Below are 16080 nucleotides of genomic sequence, written 5' to 3'. Positions count from 1 at the left end.
ATTCTTTTGTAACTGGCTTCTTTCATTTAGCATGTTTTCAAGGTTCATCCATGTTGTAGCATGAGTCATTACTTCATTCTTTTTATGGGTAAATAATATTCTATTGTATGGATATACCACGTTTTGTTTATTCATTCAGTAGTTTGATGGGCATTTGGGTTGTTTCTACTTTCTGAACATTTGTGCAACAAGTTTTTGTGTGGGTGTATGTTTTCATGTCTCTTAGGTATACTTAGAAATGGAATTGCTGGGACATGAAAATGCTATGTTTACTCTTTTAAGGGACTGCTAGACTCTTTTCCAAAGTGGTTGCATCATTTTACATTCCCAGTTTCTCAGCATCCTCACCAACACTTGCTATTGTCTGTCTTTTTGATTACAGCTATTCTAGTGGGTGTGCAATTTTGGTTTGCATTTCCCTGATGGCTAATGATGTGCTTATTGGCCATTTGTATATGTTCTTTGGAGATATGTTTACTCAGATGCTTTTCCTATTTAAATTGTCTTTTTATTGTTGAGTTGTAAAAGTTTTTTATTTACTCAGTATACTAGACTGGCCAGAGAAGGATGGGGCTTTTGGAGGAAGTACAGTTATTGTTTATAAAATTTAGATGTGACCATGATACAGGTGACTAAGGTGGGCAGGGGCATAAAAAGGTCAGTAAATGTAAGCAAAGTAGGGTATTGGATAAGTCATTCATGGGAAGTTGAAGCCACCAAGAATGATGGCATGTGTTGAGGAAGGGAGAAAGTGATATGGGGCCTAAGATCTTCCTTGTGTGAGGAAAGTTGTTGAGAGATCAGTAGATAGGGCAATGACAGAGGGCTGGAATAGTCAAACTGCTGAATTTTAAAAAGCTAGGAGGAAAGGTGAGCAATAATCACAGAGAAGCAGTGGGGGCTCACTTCCTGGGTCTGACAATAAAAGCAGCTGCCACCTAAGAGGACTACAGGGGAAGAAGCATCTTAAGGGACAGCCAGAGTAAACGATACCTTCAGGAGACAGTTAAGGTGAAAAATATTCTCTGACATAGCAATGTTTTCTTAGGTCAGTCTCCCAACACAATAGAAATAAAAGCAAAAATAAACAAATGGGACCTAATCAAACTTATAAGCTTTTGCACAGCAAAGGAAACCATAAACAAAATGAAAAGACAACCTATGGACTGGGAGAAAATATTTGCAAATCATGTGACCGACAAGGGCTTAACTTCCAAAATATACAAATGGCTCATATAACACAATAACAAAAAAAAAAAATCAAAAAATGGGCAGAAGACTGAAATAGATATTCCTCCAAAGAAGACATACAGATGGCCAACAGCACATGAAAAGATGCTCAACATCACTAATTATTAGAGAAAAGCAAATCAAAACTACAATAAGGTATCACCTCACACCAGTCACAATGGCCAACATCAAAAAGTATACAAATAACAAACGCTGGAGAGGGTGTGGAGAAAAGGGATCCCTCCTACACTGCTGGGGGAAACGTAAATTTTTTTTTTTTTTTTTTTTTTTTGCGGTACGCGGGCCTCTCACTGCTGTGGCCTCTCCCGCTGCAGAGCACAGGCTCCGGACGCGCAGGCCCAGCGGCCATGGCCCACAGGCCCAGCCGCTCCGGGGCATGTGGGATCCTCCCGGACCGGGGCACAAACCCATGTCCCCCGCATCGGCAGGCAGACTCTCAACCACTGCGCCACCAGGGAAGCCCGGGAAACGTAAATTGATACAGCCACTATGGAGAACAGTATGGAGGTTCCTTAAAAAACTAAAAATAGAACTACCATATGATCCATCAATCCCACTACTGGGCATATATCCAAAAAAGACGAAAGCTCTAATTCCAAAACACACATGCACCCCAATATTCATAGCAGCATTATTTACAATAGCCAAGACATGGAAGAAACCTAAGGATCCATGAACAGATGAACGGATAAAGAAGATGTGGTATATATACACAATGGAATATTACTCAGCCATAAAAAAGAATGAAGTAATGTCATTTGCAGCAACATGGATGGACCTAGAGATCATCATACTAAGTAAGAAAGAGAAAGACAAGTATTATATCACTCATACGTGTAATCTAAAAAGCAGTACAAACGAATTTACAAAACAAAAACAGGCTCATGGGGCTTCCCTGGTGGTGCAGTGGTTGAGAGTCCGCCTGCCGATGCAGGGGACACGGGCTCGTGCCCCGGTCCGGGAAGATCCCACATGCTGTGGAGTGGCTGGGCCCGTGAGCCACGGCCGCTGAGCCTGTGCGTCCGGAGCCTGTGTTCCACAACGGGAGAGGCCACAACAGTGAGAGGCCCGTGTACCGCAAAACAACAACAAAACCCACAAATATGGCCATTTCATCCCCTCAGCATGGCATTCAAGGCACCATGAAGTCCGGAAACTCACCTCTCTAGCTTCATTTCCCACCACTTTCTCCTCTTCTTCACACTCACATACACTCTCTACACTCCAGTCACAGACACTAATTCTTCTCTTTCTATTCTCTCATAATTTTATTTAGGGTGTACATTGATAGTAGCTACATTTACTTATTCTCTAGTTTGTGTGCTATCAAGATGGAATTGTAGTAACTCATTATCTCCCTAACCCAGAAAACAGTAGCTCCATATGGTGAAGCCACTAGGCACTTCAGTATAACATGATTTTAATTTTATTAAAGATGTTCGAGTCTAACTATGCTTACACTGAATTGTATATTAATTAAAGAGTTGACACTTTAATGATATTAAGTCACCCTTCCAAGAACCTGGTATGTCTTTTCATTTGTCAGATCTTGTTCTATGCCCTTCAATGATTTTTTCTTGTTTATTCTTAGTATTCTATAATTTTGAATAGGTATCACATTAATATGGTTCAAAATTTTAAATTATAAAAATGAGGGCTTCCCTGGTGGCGCAGTGGTTGAGAGTCCGCCTGCCGATGCAGGGGACACGGGTTCATGCCCCTGTCTGGGAAGATCCCACGTGCCGTGGAGCGGCTGGGCCCGTGAGCCATGGCCGCTGAGCCTGCGTGTCCGGAGCCTGTGCTCCGCAACGGGAGAGGCCACAGCAGTGAGAGGCCCACATACCGCAAAAAAAAAATGAATACAGTGAATTTACCCTTCCATTGTAGTCTCCTCTCTGCCCAATTCTTCTCTCTTCCAGAGATATTTTATATGTATATGAGCAAATACCTACACCTATTTATTTCAATTGTGAATGGAATACTTTTGTTATTGTTTCTAGTTGATTATTGCTGGAATAGAAAAAAGCTATTGATTTTTGTACATTTATCTTTTATTCAGACACCTACCAAATTTCCTTATTAATGCTAATAGGTTTTACTTATAGCCTCTTAGATCTCCTAAAAACAGTCACATATCAGCAAAACAAGATCATTTATTATTTTCCAATAGACACCAATTACTCACTTTTCTTGCCTAATTTTCACCTGAATTTTCAAAGCAATGTTGACTCTTGTCTTATTTCAGACTTTAACAGAAGTAGCTTTAGTATTTATAATTAAAAATGTTTGCTATTGGTTTTTGATGAATGGTTTCTTTTACTTGGAGTTTATCAAATCATACTTAAAGCTGTAATATTTTATCAAATGCTTTTTCAGCATATACTGATAAAATGTTCATCTCCTTTCATTAAAAAAACTTTATTCTGAAATAATTTTAGACTCAGAAAAGTTGCAAAAACAATACAAAGAGTTCCTGTATACCCTTCAGATTTCCTCCATGTGAATACTTTACTTTTATCATTCAGTATGTATACTTTTGTATGTGTGTATAATTTAGCTTCCTGAAACATTTGCCAACTGTCTTTATCTTTAAATATTTCAATGTATATTTTCTAAAAACAAGGATATTCTCTTACATAATCATAAGAACTATTACCAAAATAAGAAAATTAATATTAATCTACAGACATTTAAATAATCTTCAAGTTCTCAATGTAATGGATTACTAAATTTCCTGATACTGAGGCTTGTATTGCTGAAATAGAACTTATGTAATTACGTTGTATAATTCAACTTAGTTTTATTTGGAAGTTTTGCCTCTATAGTCATAGATGAGATTAAGCTATGGCATTCTTTTTGGCAGTTTAGCGGGTTTGAGTATTAATCTTATGCTGGCCTTTAAAAATCAACTGAGCATCTTTCCATCTTTTCCCATGACCTGAAGCAGTTTATATAGTAATTAAAAATACTCTCATCTATTTTTTGGGCTGGATGATGGCTACAGTGGTATTCACTTTGTGGATAACTCACTGAATTGTATACTTGTGATTTGTGTACTTTTCCATGTATATGTCAATTTAAAAAGTTTAAAGAAAACAATCTTTTAAAAAGATAAAATTTTAATCACCTTTCCAATCTCTTCTTTTGGTAACTAATTGGCGTATTCAAACCACTGACTTGGGTCAGTGTTTGCTAGGAAATGATCTATCTGCTCTGTTTTCAAAATTGTGGCCACAGACTTCTAAAATTATTTTAAATACTTTCATATATGTGGTTATGTCTGATTTCTCATTCTTAATCTTGGTCTTTTTTTGTGTGTGTGTGCTTTTTCCCTATATCAGGCTGAGGAGATTTAATCTATTTTATTGGTGTTTTCAAAAAGAATAGTTTTCTTCTTATCCTTTTTTTTTTTGCATTCCTACTTAACTTCAGGTTTTATCTTTAATTGATCCATTTTCTATTTTCCTATGCTTTAAATGTGTTTTTTTTCTAAATTCCTAAAACCATCACTACACATCTTTGAAGTTTTCCTTTTGAACAATAAAGATATTACATTTTCATTAGCAAGTCCAGCCTCATGTATTTCTGGATACTCAGTAAGTATCTGGGGTCTTACTTTGCCCCATTCACTGAGGGTGTAGCAGGTTCTACTGCCTGGCCACAAACACATGACAAATGTGTGCTCCATGAACATATGATACAGTTTTGTCCTGGGACTCACTATGAAGGTCTACGCTTGCTGCAGGGCCCACCCATCCATCCAAATACCTGGAGCAGCCATCACGTGATGGCTCTGTGTCAGCTTCTATGAATAGGATAGTGAGTGGAATAACTGGGTATCTGCCCTCTTGGATCTTACGCTCTATTTGTTCTTACATAGAACAAATAATGCAAGTGAGCTGAGTACTGCCTAGGATACTATGGTCCAACATCACCTAGGAGGTTTAGCTAAGAATCCCTACAGGTGATACTTAAGTTCCTCAGAATCTGAGGGTCTACCCTGTCCCCTACCCTCTTCTCAGAAAGGTGGCCATTGGGTTTTCTTGTACAAAAATTATCTGGTTTTGAGTTATATGTCTGCTGCTCCTGGCCACAGCTGACTGAACCAAGGGACTGACAGCCAAGCATAAGAACTTTATCCAATAGGAATGTTCCATATAGGATGGTCACCGACTGACTTAATTAGAGCCTCTAAGGGAAGTCTGAACAAAAAACAGAAAGGAGAAGAAACAGAGATAGCAGGAGAGGAAGAAGCAGAAAAAGAATAGTAAAGTCATGATAATAAGGGCAAATCGTAAACCCTGTGGTGTTGGATTAGAACTGTAGGCATCAATATGGACTCATGGTTTTTTTTTTCTCTGTGGTACGCAGGCCTCTCACTGTTGTGGCCTCTCCCGTTGCGGAGCACAGGCTCCGGATGCGCAGGCTCAGTGGCCATGGCTCACAGGCGTAGCCGCTCCGCAGCATGTGGGATCTTCCCGGACTGGGGCACGAACCCGTGTCCCCTGCATTGGCAGGCGGACTCTCAACCACTGCACCACCAGGGAAGCCCACTCATGGTTTTTAATAATATACAGATGGACAGATATAGTAATAAATTCAGTTGTGTGTGATACATGTGTTAACATACACACATATATTTCCTAGCTTTGTGTGCTGAAAAGGCCTAGAAGCAACGACACTCCAGTAGCAATGAATATACCACCTTGGTTTCTAAGTACCATTCTCAAATAAAAGGAACCAGGAGCTGCTTAGAGAAATGGCTGATGCCAGGGCTGGGACAAGAAAAGTATGAGTGAGCCTGGAACATCCTATGGTACCAGAAAGTAAGGCAATACTAAAAAAAATGATGGGGCAATGTTGAAACAACACAGGAGCCAATTTAAGAGCTCTCAATGGCCAAATGTAGGCCAAATGAGCAAAAAAAATAAACTATGTTAGTATTAGGTTATAACCCATAGACTAAAACAAATATCCATTAGTTTATACTGATATAAATAAATTACTGAATAAATGGGGGAAAAGAGACAGCTGTTCCTTACAGTAGAATACCAATTAATAAACAGATGGAATAAGAAAAGAGAAAGTCATCATTAGGCAAATACAATATTAATGCTTGTTATAAGAACCATTGATGGATGCTAAAAATCAGTGGGCAAAATTCTAAGGATAAGTAAGACATCTATACAGCTCCTATCTTTCCATGAGATTCTTATTAATGTCAAAAGGGAAATTAGTAAACTTACAGTGGAGAAACTGGCACACACAACCTCAGCCATGTGCCGCCACTATGAGGCACTAAGAAGGGCACAGTGTCACTTGTGGGCTAGTCTTGTCCAAAATGCAGACCCTCAATCTAATCATGTGAAAACAGCAGACAAACCCAAATTAAGGGACATTCTACAAATTAACTGATCTGGACATTTCAAAAGTGTCAAAGTCATAAAAGGCAAAGAAAGCCAGAGGAACTGTCACAGGCTGAAGGAGATGAAGAAAACATAACAAAATGCAACGTGGGCTCCTTGATTGGATTCTGGACCAGAAAAAGGACATCAGTGGGGAACATGGCAAAATTTGAATGTCTACAGATTAGTTAGTAGTACTGTATCATGTTAATTTCCTGGTTTTACTAATTATACTGTAATTTAATCATTTTTAAAGATGTTAGTATCAGGAGAAGCTGGTGAAGGGTGCATGGGAACTCTATTATTTTGGCAACTACCTGTAAGTCTAAAATTATTTCAGAACAAGAAGTAAAAAAAAAAAAATAATAACACACAAAAAAGAATGGCACGTGAGCTACAACTACTGAGCCCACGTGCCACAACTACTGAAGCCTGTGCACCTAGAGCCCGTGCTCTGCAACGAGAAGCCACTGCAATGAGAAGCCTGCACACCACAATAAAGAGTAGCCTGTGCACCTCAATGAAGAGTAGCCCCCACTCGCCGCAACTACAGAAAGCCCGCATGCAGCAACAAAGACCCAACGCAGCCAAAAATAAATAAATAAAATAAATAAATAAAAAAAAAAAGAATGGCAGTCACTGAGGTTAAGCAGCAGCAGACAACTCCTTGAGGGGCTGGACAGTGATTGCTGGAGCATCTGCTGGAGCCCATGTTCTGGCTTCTGACTGCCTCACACCCGCCATGTTGTCATCACCCAAGGGACTTTGATTCCTGCCCTCATTTTCTGCTTCCTGAAAGAGACTTTGTAACACCAAAGGAAAGTTCCAAAATGGCCCTGCAGGGGGAGGGTGATGACATGGTCATTGATGGTGGCTATTGCAGATGGCTCGCAAGGATGTACCAAGCCTTGCTGTGCCCTGCTGAGGCTGGAACATGTCTGGTCCGTGGAATGCCTTGGGGGATGGTGTGCAGTCCCTCTGCTTAGTGACTAACATGCAGACTACACAGGGGAGCTGTTTATTCCAGGTTCACTTAGCTGGGACCATAGCATAGATGGGGCTGAGGCAGGCTCCATGGCCATCTGGGCAGAGCCTGACCCCATGATTCCTCCTCCTGCAGTTCCCCAATGTCTACGTAGTTGGTCTCCTGAAGGAGGCCCTGTAGAGCTGACCTTGCTTGGTCATTTGGTAACTTCTGTCCAGTCTCCGTGTAGGGCAGGGTAATGCCCAGTCAGCCTTCCTCCTAAAGATGCCCTATGCTGGCTTAGTTCCAAGGCTGGAGAGACATGGTCTGGTCTGACCTCTGAACATGGGGTGGGGAGGAACAGTAGCTATGACACGGTAGTGTCCCCGAGAGTCCCTTTCCCTTGGAATTTTAGAGCTTGGGAAAGAGGAAGCTACGGCCTAAATGCAGAACCTCTGTGCCTGGGCCTCTGCATTCTTCTCCATTCCCAGTGGAGACATTCTGGGGACTCAGTTGCATGAGAGCCAGCAGAGGGTGGCAGGTCACAGCCTGGTCCCTGTCTTCTTCCAGCCAGATCTGTTCTCAGCTGCCGTACTTCTGAGCTTCCAGGAAACATGATAAAGTTCCAGAGACTCTGGGACATGGGGATCACACTGAAGGACAGAGATAAGGGACTTCCCTCTTCCCCCTGCCTTGAAGGGGATGGAGGAGCAGCTTCTTTCCCAGAGACCTGTTAGCACTCGTGGGGCCCACAAGGAAGGGATCAGGGTAGGGCAAAATTCCTGCTTTTAACTTTGGAGAGGAGTGAGAGGCAGGAGGAGAAGGTAGGTCGGTTACCATGCCACAGCCAAGGGGGCTTTATTAGGTGTTCAGGGCACGCATAGGCAGGTAGGTAGACGCTAGAGGGTGTGGCACACCTTCTCAGGGTTTAGTGGTGCCTGGATGTCCAATCTGTGGGTCTTGCTGTCCTTATCGATGATCTCCAGCCGCAGCTTGGGTGGACGCTTCTCAGCCTGGGGTGAGGGCAGTTCAGGACTCTTGAGTAGCTGCTTGTCTGAGTCCTCCACAGTGATGCGCAGAGTGCAGCCCCCTGGCAGCAGGTCCTGCTCATAGGCGGCCGCCAGCTGGTTTACCACACGGCGCTCCACCTGCAGGTGGTAGGCGAAGTGGTCTTCACTGCCAAAGCCTGGAGGCCCGGCTCTATCACTTACTGCTCAGGCAAGTACTTACTCAAAGCTTCAGCTTTTTCATCTGCAAAAGGCTAACAACGCAAGCTTGCAGGACAGTGTTAATGACAAAGTAATGTCAGTTTCTGAGGTTCTCAGCCCAGTTTCTCACACTGGTAGGGGTTCAAACTCAGTTACCCTCTAAGATAGGGGTTTTACTTGATTATATTGTTTTTGGTTCTGAAGGGGCATCTGCTCTGGCTAAGAACAATTCCAGCCTGTCTGGACAGACTGGGAGCCCAGGGAATGGGTCTGGGGGCACCAGGGAGGGGGATGTGGAGGTGCCTCACTTCTCTCAGGCTCCTGTGCTCACCTCATGCTTAATGGAGCGGGCGCCATAGTGCACGTTGTAGCCGTCAACCAACACGTCCGCCACCTCACGGTCCCAGAGCAGTGTGATGTTGTGCCTTTGCTTGGCCTGGGACAGGTCAGATAGGAGCGTGCCTGAATGTGGGCCAGGGCTTTCTATCTCTCAGCACTCTGGCCTGAGGCCTGGGCCTGTGAGAGACTGTGTGCCCTATAGCCACTGGCCCCGTGTGCTCCTTCTTCTGGGGGTGGTGCTCCCAGCCGTGTTCCCTGACTTCCAGTGGGCATATATCCCACCCCCACCCACAGGCAGTCCCCACTCTTACTCTCTTGGCCCAGAAATTCAGCTCCTTGTTGACGAGTTGGATGAGCTCCGAGTGGCAGAAGGGGAGGAAGTAGACGATCTCATTGATTCGTCCCAGAAACTCATCTCTCCTGAAGTGAGCCTATAGGGCCAGGTTAGGGATGGGGTGAACTCAGTGACTATAAAGGAATTACTGGACCCTACTGGGGAAGATGGGTGTGGGAGGGTTTCCGTATCTTCACGATGGCTAAGGGGATCCCCCCCAACCCGAGGCTCCAGCAGGAATGACAAAGAACTCTTACTTTTAGGATGGGGCGAATCACATTTTCCTTGAAGTTCTTAGAGATGGTGATCTTGTCACTAGTCTGGACATCCCCTGTAGAGACAGAATCATAAACCCAGGACCTCTGGGAGCTGTGCCTGCTCCTTCGCTCTATCCACGAAAAGAGCCCTGGTCCTGACCCTGATGGTCTGTGTGTTCCTGGTCAAAGTCTCAGGCTGTCTGGGCCTCAGCCTTCTCCTCACCTGCACAGTGAGAGGACTGGACTGGGTACCTTCTAGGCCCTTCCACTGCTCATGTACTGGTAGGAACTGTATGAAGGAGGGGAGGGGAGAGGAGAAGAGTCAGGACCAAGACTTGAGTCCTGACTTGTAAGAAGTGGGCTGGAGAGTTGAATCCTAAATGGAAAGGTGACAGATGCGGCCTCCTGCCTGACATGCTCCTCTTTTCCACCTATGCGGGAAGGCTCCCTGGCTGAAAAAGGCTGTGTCACCTCCATACGGTTTCTGATCTGCTATCCCCTCGTTGCACTGAAGTGTCTCCCTCTGTTGAGTGTGCATCCCTTCAGTTCCCTTAGGCCCTGGCCTCTTCCTGGCCCCATGCCCTGGTGTGGCTCTGTCCATTACTCTGTCTGGAGCCCTCCTGTCACCCAAGAGACTTGGAGCTTTCTTGAGGAAGTAGGGGCACCGTCTGTCTGCCTCCCTCCATTATCTAGTAGAGTGCTTGGTGTCTGGTCAGGGCCAGCTAGGGACAAAGATGCTACCAGGGCCCTCATCTGGCCCCAGGACCAAGAGATGCGCTGGCGGCCTGGCCACCTGACCAGTTGCCCAGAGAGCTCGGGCCACGTGCTGTACCAAGGTTCTCGGCAATCCGGTTATGGCTCATCTCCAAAGCCTCCTGCCTCAGCTGCAGCGCGTGCTGTGCTATCTCGTCACTGCCCACATTGGAGGTCATGATGAAGATGGCGTCCTTGCAGTCGATGGTCTTCCCTTTTCCATCAGTCAGCCGGCCCTGGGAAGGAAGCGTGACTGCATGGTCAGGGAGTGGTAAGGCTGGGCACCTCTCCCAGGCGCTCTCTCCAGAACCCCTGTGCTTCCCCCTCCTCCAGCAGAGTCAGCACTCCCTCCTCTGGGGTCTCTGAGCACTGTTCTCACACCTCGGCTACAGTGCTCACCTGCTGGGAGTGCCCCAGGTGAGACTGCACCTGCTGTCTGGCATCTCTGAGGGCACCCAGAAGCCAGCCTGACTGTACATGCATCCATCCAACATACTCTCCTGGAGGCCCAATCTGGGCCAGGCTCTGTGTTGGGGCACTGGGGACTCACTGAGCCTCTGACATGCTCCCAGTCTAGAGAAGGAGTGAGGTCAGGAAACAAGCAGTCACAATTCAGTGGTTAAGTGTTATGATAAAGGGAAAGCCAGGCTGCTGTAGGAGGTCAGAGGAGGGTATTCTACAGGGTCATTGTGAGGACCAGATAAATGAACTGAAACAGGTATAATCTCTGCATCTTTAGAGCCATCCTCTGGCCTGGTTAATGTTCCTCCTTTAACCAACTTGGGAAGTTGCCTTGGAATCTTTAGCTTTTTCTAGAGGTGACACAGAAGAAGGCATCTTTACTAGAAACAGATGCACCAAGGAAAGAGAAAAGGGGCAACAGTAGAGGGAGGAGACAAGAATGAGAAAAGTGTAGCTGTCCAGGGCCATTCAGCTCAAGGGCAAGGAACTCTGCCCACTCAGCAAACCTCAAGGCTAGCATGGTACAACAGCACTTTGCAGTCATTTATAAAAAAGCAATAATCAGGGTCCCACTGAGAGGAACTGATGGAGTCTGAATTTGATGGGCACATCTACTTCCACTGCCAGCGCCTTGCTTAGTGCTTTCTGTGCACTGTTGCACTCTGCCCACTAGAAGGTCGCTTTACGAGGGCAGAGGCTGGGTCTTGCTCTCACTGGGTCCTAGAACAGTGTCTGGCATATAGCAGGTGCTCAACACTTGCTTGCTGAATGCTTGAATCCTCACCACCCCTACAAAGAAGCTGAGGCTCAGAGAGGTTAAGTAATTTGTACAAGGTCTCACAGTTAGAATACAGTAGAGCTGAGGCTCTATTGAACTGTCTGACCCCAGAACCCATATCCTTCACTGTACACCAGGCTACTGGGGTCATACCAACAGTGTGGGGTAAAATGAGGCCTCATGCAATTTTCTTTCCCTAAATAAAAATTTCTCAGAATCCTGCCAAATTCAGTTTGCATCCTTTGATCCTGACTGGAAATAAGCTACCGGGACAGGTGTGGGGAGAGGCAGACATTCCTGGGAACTCATCTGGGTTTCAGGCAAAAGCATAACTCCTGCCAAGTTTGAGAACATGGCTTTGGGGAAAGGTCACTGACCTCAGCCTGTTGGCACCTGCCCAAGCCAGTGATGCTGGGCCCTGCCCCAGCCTCAGGTAACCAATCCTCCTCAAGTGTTCCCCTTTCCCTGGTGGCGAGGGCCTCACTCAAGGTCAGCCCTTGGTTCTAAAGCCAGTGCAAAGGCAGACCAGCCCTGGCCCTCAGAGGTAAAAAAGAAAGGAATGTGCATTAACTGAGCACCTACTGTGTACTGGGCACAGTACCAAGTGCTTTTCTGCCTCACTTTACACGGGACCTTGGCACAGGCCTCAGAAAGCGTTAGCTCCAAGGGGGTCTATTCAAAGGGGGCCTCGAGATCCAAGTCCTGGTCACGCTCCTGTCCCAGCCTTGGGAGGGATGAGGAGAAGGCAAGAGTGCAAGCAGATGTTCCTGAGCTTGGCCATTTGCTTCCTACTTCACCCCCTGCTTATGGGTTACAACAGGACAGAATCCACTAAGGGCAAGTCTAGTTTTGGGGACCAGGTCTGCGTGCATGTGTGATGTGCCCAAGTGCGTGCAAATGACCCTGTGTGTGTTCACAGAGCTCATCCCTGAGGACTGAGCACACACACTGCTGTGCTGGCCAGAGCAATAACCAGTGGCCATTTCTTTCTGAGAGATCAAAGCTCTGCTCATAACTGGGCCTGAGGATGGGTCCCAGGTGGGTGAGGGGAGCAGGTGCAGTGTATTACTGACCCAAAGGGTGACCTTCACACTGTTCACGTCTCCTTCTCCTCAGAGTCCCTGGCAAGAAAATGTGTCCCAAAGAGGGAGCTGTTGCTGTCCTGCCTCTCAGCAATGACTGGAGTGCACGCATCCTGGGTGGGGCGTGAATGCTCACCTCAGGGTTACAGGGGCTGCTTTCCCCCCATTTCTGTCCTTGAAGGGAGGAGCAGTGGGTGGGCTTCCTGGGACTTCTGCCCTGTGCTACAGACTCTGGGGTCAACAGAGAAGTGACCTGCATTAGCTCTGCTTGGTGTTTTGGTGAGAGCATTAGGGCTTCTGCTTTTCTGGGTTCAAGCTTGGGAGGTCTGGGCTGGGTGGATATGGGGGGGCTTCCCTATTCCCCCAGACTGGATCGGGTGCCCTTATAACTCCTACTTATCCTAGCGCACCACTCACCACAGTGGCTGGACTGCTTTGTGCTGCCTGTCTCCCCCTTGCTCAGAAACACTGAGGCAGGGACTGTCTGTTCTCCCTGTGTCCTCTCTGCCCTGCACTGAACCACTTCCTCCTGGTTTGCCTCTTACTCTCTGGCAATTCTGTCTTTGACTCTTTTTGGAGGCTGCAAGGCTGTTCTTACCTCTCTTCTCTGCACCCCATACTCTCACTAGGTCAGAGATCTCATCCCTTCCTGTGGCTTCCGGTACTCTCTCTGTGCTGAAGCATTCCTGAGTCTCTACTTCCGGTGCAGGCCTCTCTTACACTCCAGACCGCTCAAACTGATGAGCGACTTCTTCGACATATCCATCTGGCTGTGGCATTTCATTTTCAACAATTCCAAACCTTAGCTCCTCACCTTCCTCATCAATCTGTTGCTCATCCCCCTGTGTTCCCTGCCGCAGGCTGATGGCAGCAGCACCCATGGGTCACCGAGGCCAGAAATCCTGCCACTGGTCATCCTTGGTCCCTCCCTCTCTCCTCACACCGAATCACCGAGCCCTGCACAGTTGACTTCCCGGGAGCTCTCCCCATCTCACAGCCCTCCTTGAGAGCAGGCCTCTCAAGCTCTCGCCTGGACTCTTCAACAGTCTCCTCGCTGGTCTCTCTTCTTCCTTCTAGTCCATTTGCTCACTGCTGCCTACAGGATCTTTATAAAGTGAAAACCTGATCATATTTCTCTCTTGCCTAAAGTCTTTAAAGGCTTCTTACTATTCACCAAAAAAATCCACTCTCCTCTGCCTGGCATTCTAACCTGCCCCTGTCTACCTTATCCACCTATCTCCACCATTCTATTCTCACTTTCCCTCTGCAGTCGATCAATACTGAACAGCTGTAGTTCTCTGCATATACCAGGCTGCCTCATGCCCCTGTGCTTCTGCACACTGGGTGTCTACTGCCGGCCCTTCTCCACTCTGTTCACCTGGCAAATACTTATTCATCCTTGGAAGGTTTGCTGAATTACTACTGAATTAAGTTAGTCAACAGGGCATTTCTCCTGGCGCTGTGGATTCTGGGAATGGTTGGAGTGAGACAAGGTCTCTGTCCTCAAGAAGCAAACATGCATAAATCTGGCTAAGTAAACTTAGATGGCAGCTTTGGTCAATGGAACCAAGGGCACAAACATCAGAAACTGTAGCAGGTTGTTGGGAGCTGTAGGAAGGAGTTATTATCAACTCTCCAAGGTAGTCAGTGGAGTGACAGCAGCAGGGGAGGGGTGGACAGGGCTTACACACGGGGGTGGTAAGCATTTTCCAGGTGGGGTTGGTTGTATTTCAGTCAGCAGTTGCCTTCCCTCTTTCTGGACCAGGAACCTCTCCAGGGAAGTGAGAGGCCAAACAGGCTGCTGTGCTCACCTTCCCTAAGCTGGGCTCTCCCTTCCTGTGAATGCTTCACTCCAGATCTACTGTTCTCTTTTGGCCTTGGCTGCATGGTAGTTACTATTTAAGCTGCAGGCTCTGGAACTGGACTGCCTGCGTTCAAATCCTGGATTTCCTCTTCCCAACTGTGTGACCATGGGTGAATTAGTTGTCTCACTTTACTTCAGTTTCTACATTTGTTACATGGAGTCAGTAATAATAACCATCTTCTGGGAACCAATCCTCCTTCTGGGAGGATTAAAGGAGTTCATACATGCAATAACAATGCCTTGCACACAAAGTACAAAAATGTCAACTTTATCACATCTCCTTTCTGCTGTCTGCTAGGTAGGGAGTTCCCAGAGGTTAGGTTTGGGTCTGGTCCACAGCTGTGTACCTGAATGCCATCAAGAGGCTAGAAGGCGGCAGCGGGGGTGGGGGTGGGGGTGGGGGTGGGTGGGTCTCAGAGCACAGGTGCGGCAAACAGAATATGTGACCTTTGAAGGCTTGGCCTTCATTCCTCAGTGGGGGTGGGGGGTGGGTCTCGAGACAGGGAGCAGATGAGAGCCTAGGAAGAGAGCAATAAACTGGGGCAGGGGCAAGGATGCTGGGCCAGGTGGGACAGGCAGTGGGCAGCTGTGGGGACATTTGGATCTGGTTCTTCCTGGCTTCGTACCTGATGTGCTATTTGGCCCAGGGGTATCCATTCCTGCACTTCGTTAGTGCACTTTGACATGGGAAGCAAACCTCTTTCCATTTTCCCAGGGCTGGAGGGGACTAAGTGGAAAGGTGAGCTGGACTCCATCCGGCCATGTGCTGGCTAATACAGTCCCTGCATGCGAGCAGATGGGAGGCCTCATCCCCAGTTCTGCAGGACCCCTGGAAAAGGTGGATGGCAGCCCCTCCCACGATCATAAGCTCTCCCTCACCTGCTCAAGATAAGGACTGGTACAGATGGGGAGAACTGGGGCTCTTGGACCAGATGTATCTGCAGCCCATTTCTGGCTCTTCCACACAGTAGCTCTGTGGCCTTGGGCAAGTCATTTATAAACTCGCTGAACCTCAGTTTCTTCATCTGTAACAAATGATTTGTACCTTGCCTGGCTATTGTGATGATTAGCAAGAACGCCTGTAAAGTCTTTAGCACAGGCCTATTACATAGACTGTGCTGAAAAAGAGGAAGTTGTTCTCATTTAGAGCTCACTTCACCAGTTAAGAGGGAGACTGTCCTTGCTTGTGACCAGCCTGGAGCTCCTCAGGAGAAGACGGTTCCATGAACCAGGGCACCACCATTCCATCATCATGGTCATCATCACAGACAGCAGCAGCGTCACTGGCGTTTTAAAGACCTGGTGAGAATGATGGTTGACGCAGGGAGGAGTGGAGCTGTCTGAGCAGAAAGGTTCCTGGAGCTGATTGCATCCAGCCTCCTT

At 46.6% G+C, this 16080-nt stretch overlaps 1 protein-coding gene across 1 annotated transcript in view; it reads right to left on the bottom strand.

Moving 5' to 3' along the window:
- Positions 1-8448: 8448 nt before the first annotated feature.
- Positions 8449-16080, bottom strand: part of CLPB (ClpB family mitochondrial disaggregase) — a 148823-nt gene continuing 141191 nt past the window's right edge. Inside the window, exons 12-16 of the mRNA XM_082626742.1 lie at positions 10591-10747; positions 9759-9832; positions 9479-9598; positions 9160-9264; positions 8449-8768 (exon numbers count right to left, since the gene is read on the bottom strand). Of these exons, the coding sequence (XP_082482868.1) occupies positions 8520-8768; positions 9160-9264; positions 9479-9598; positions 9759-9832; positions 10591-10747 (705 nt within the window). The 3' untranslated portion in view covers positions 8449-8519. The remainder of the gene's footprint in view (positions 8769-9159; positions 9265-9478; positions 9599-9758; positions 9833-10590; positions 10748-16080) is intronic.

This window comes from Mesoplodon mirus (assembly GCF_964341445.2).
Source record: "Mesoplodon mirus genome assembly, chromosome: 7".
In the NCBI taxonomy this organism is placed as follows: Eukaryota; Metazoa; Chordata; class Mammalia; order Artiodactyla; family Ziphiidae; genus Mesoplodon; species Mesoplodon mirus.
The sequence above is the reverse complement of the archived record's forward strand: the minus strand, read 5'-3'. Positions and strand labels throughout refer to the sequence as shown.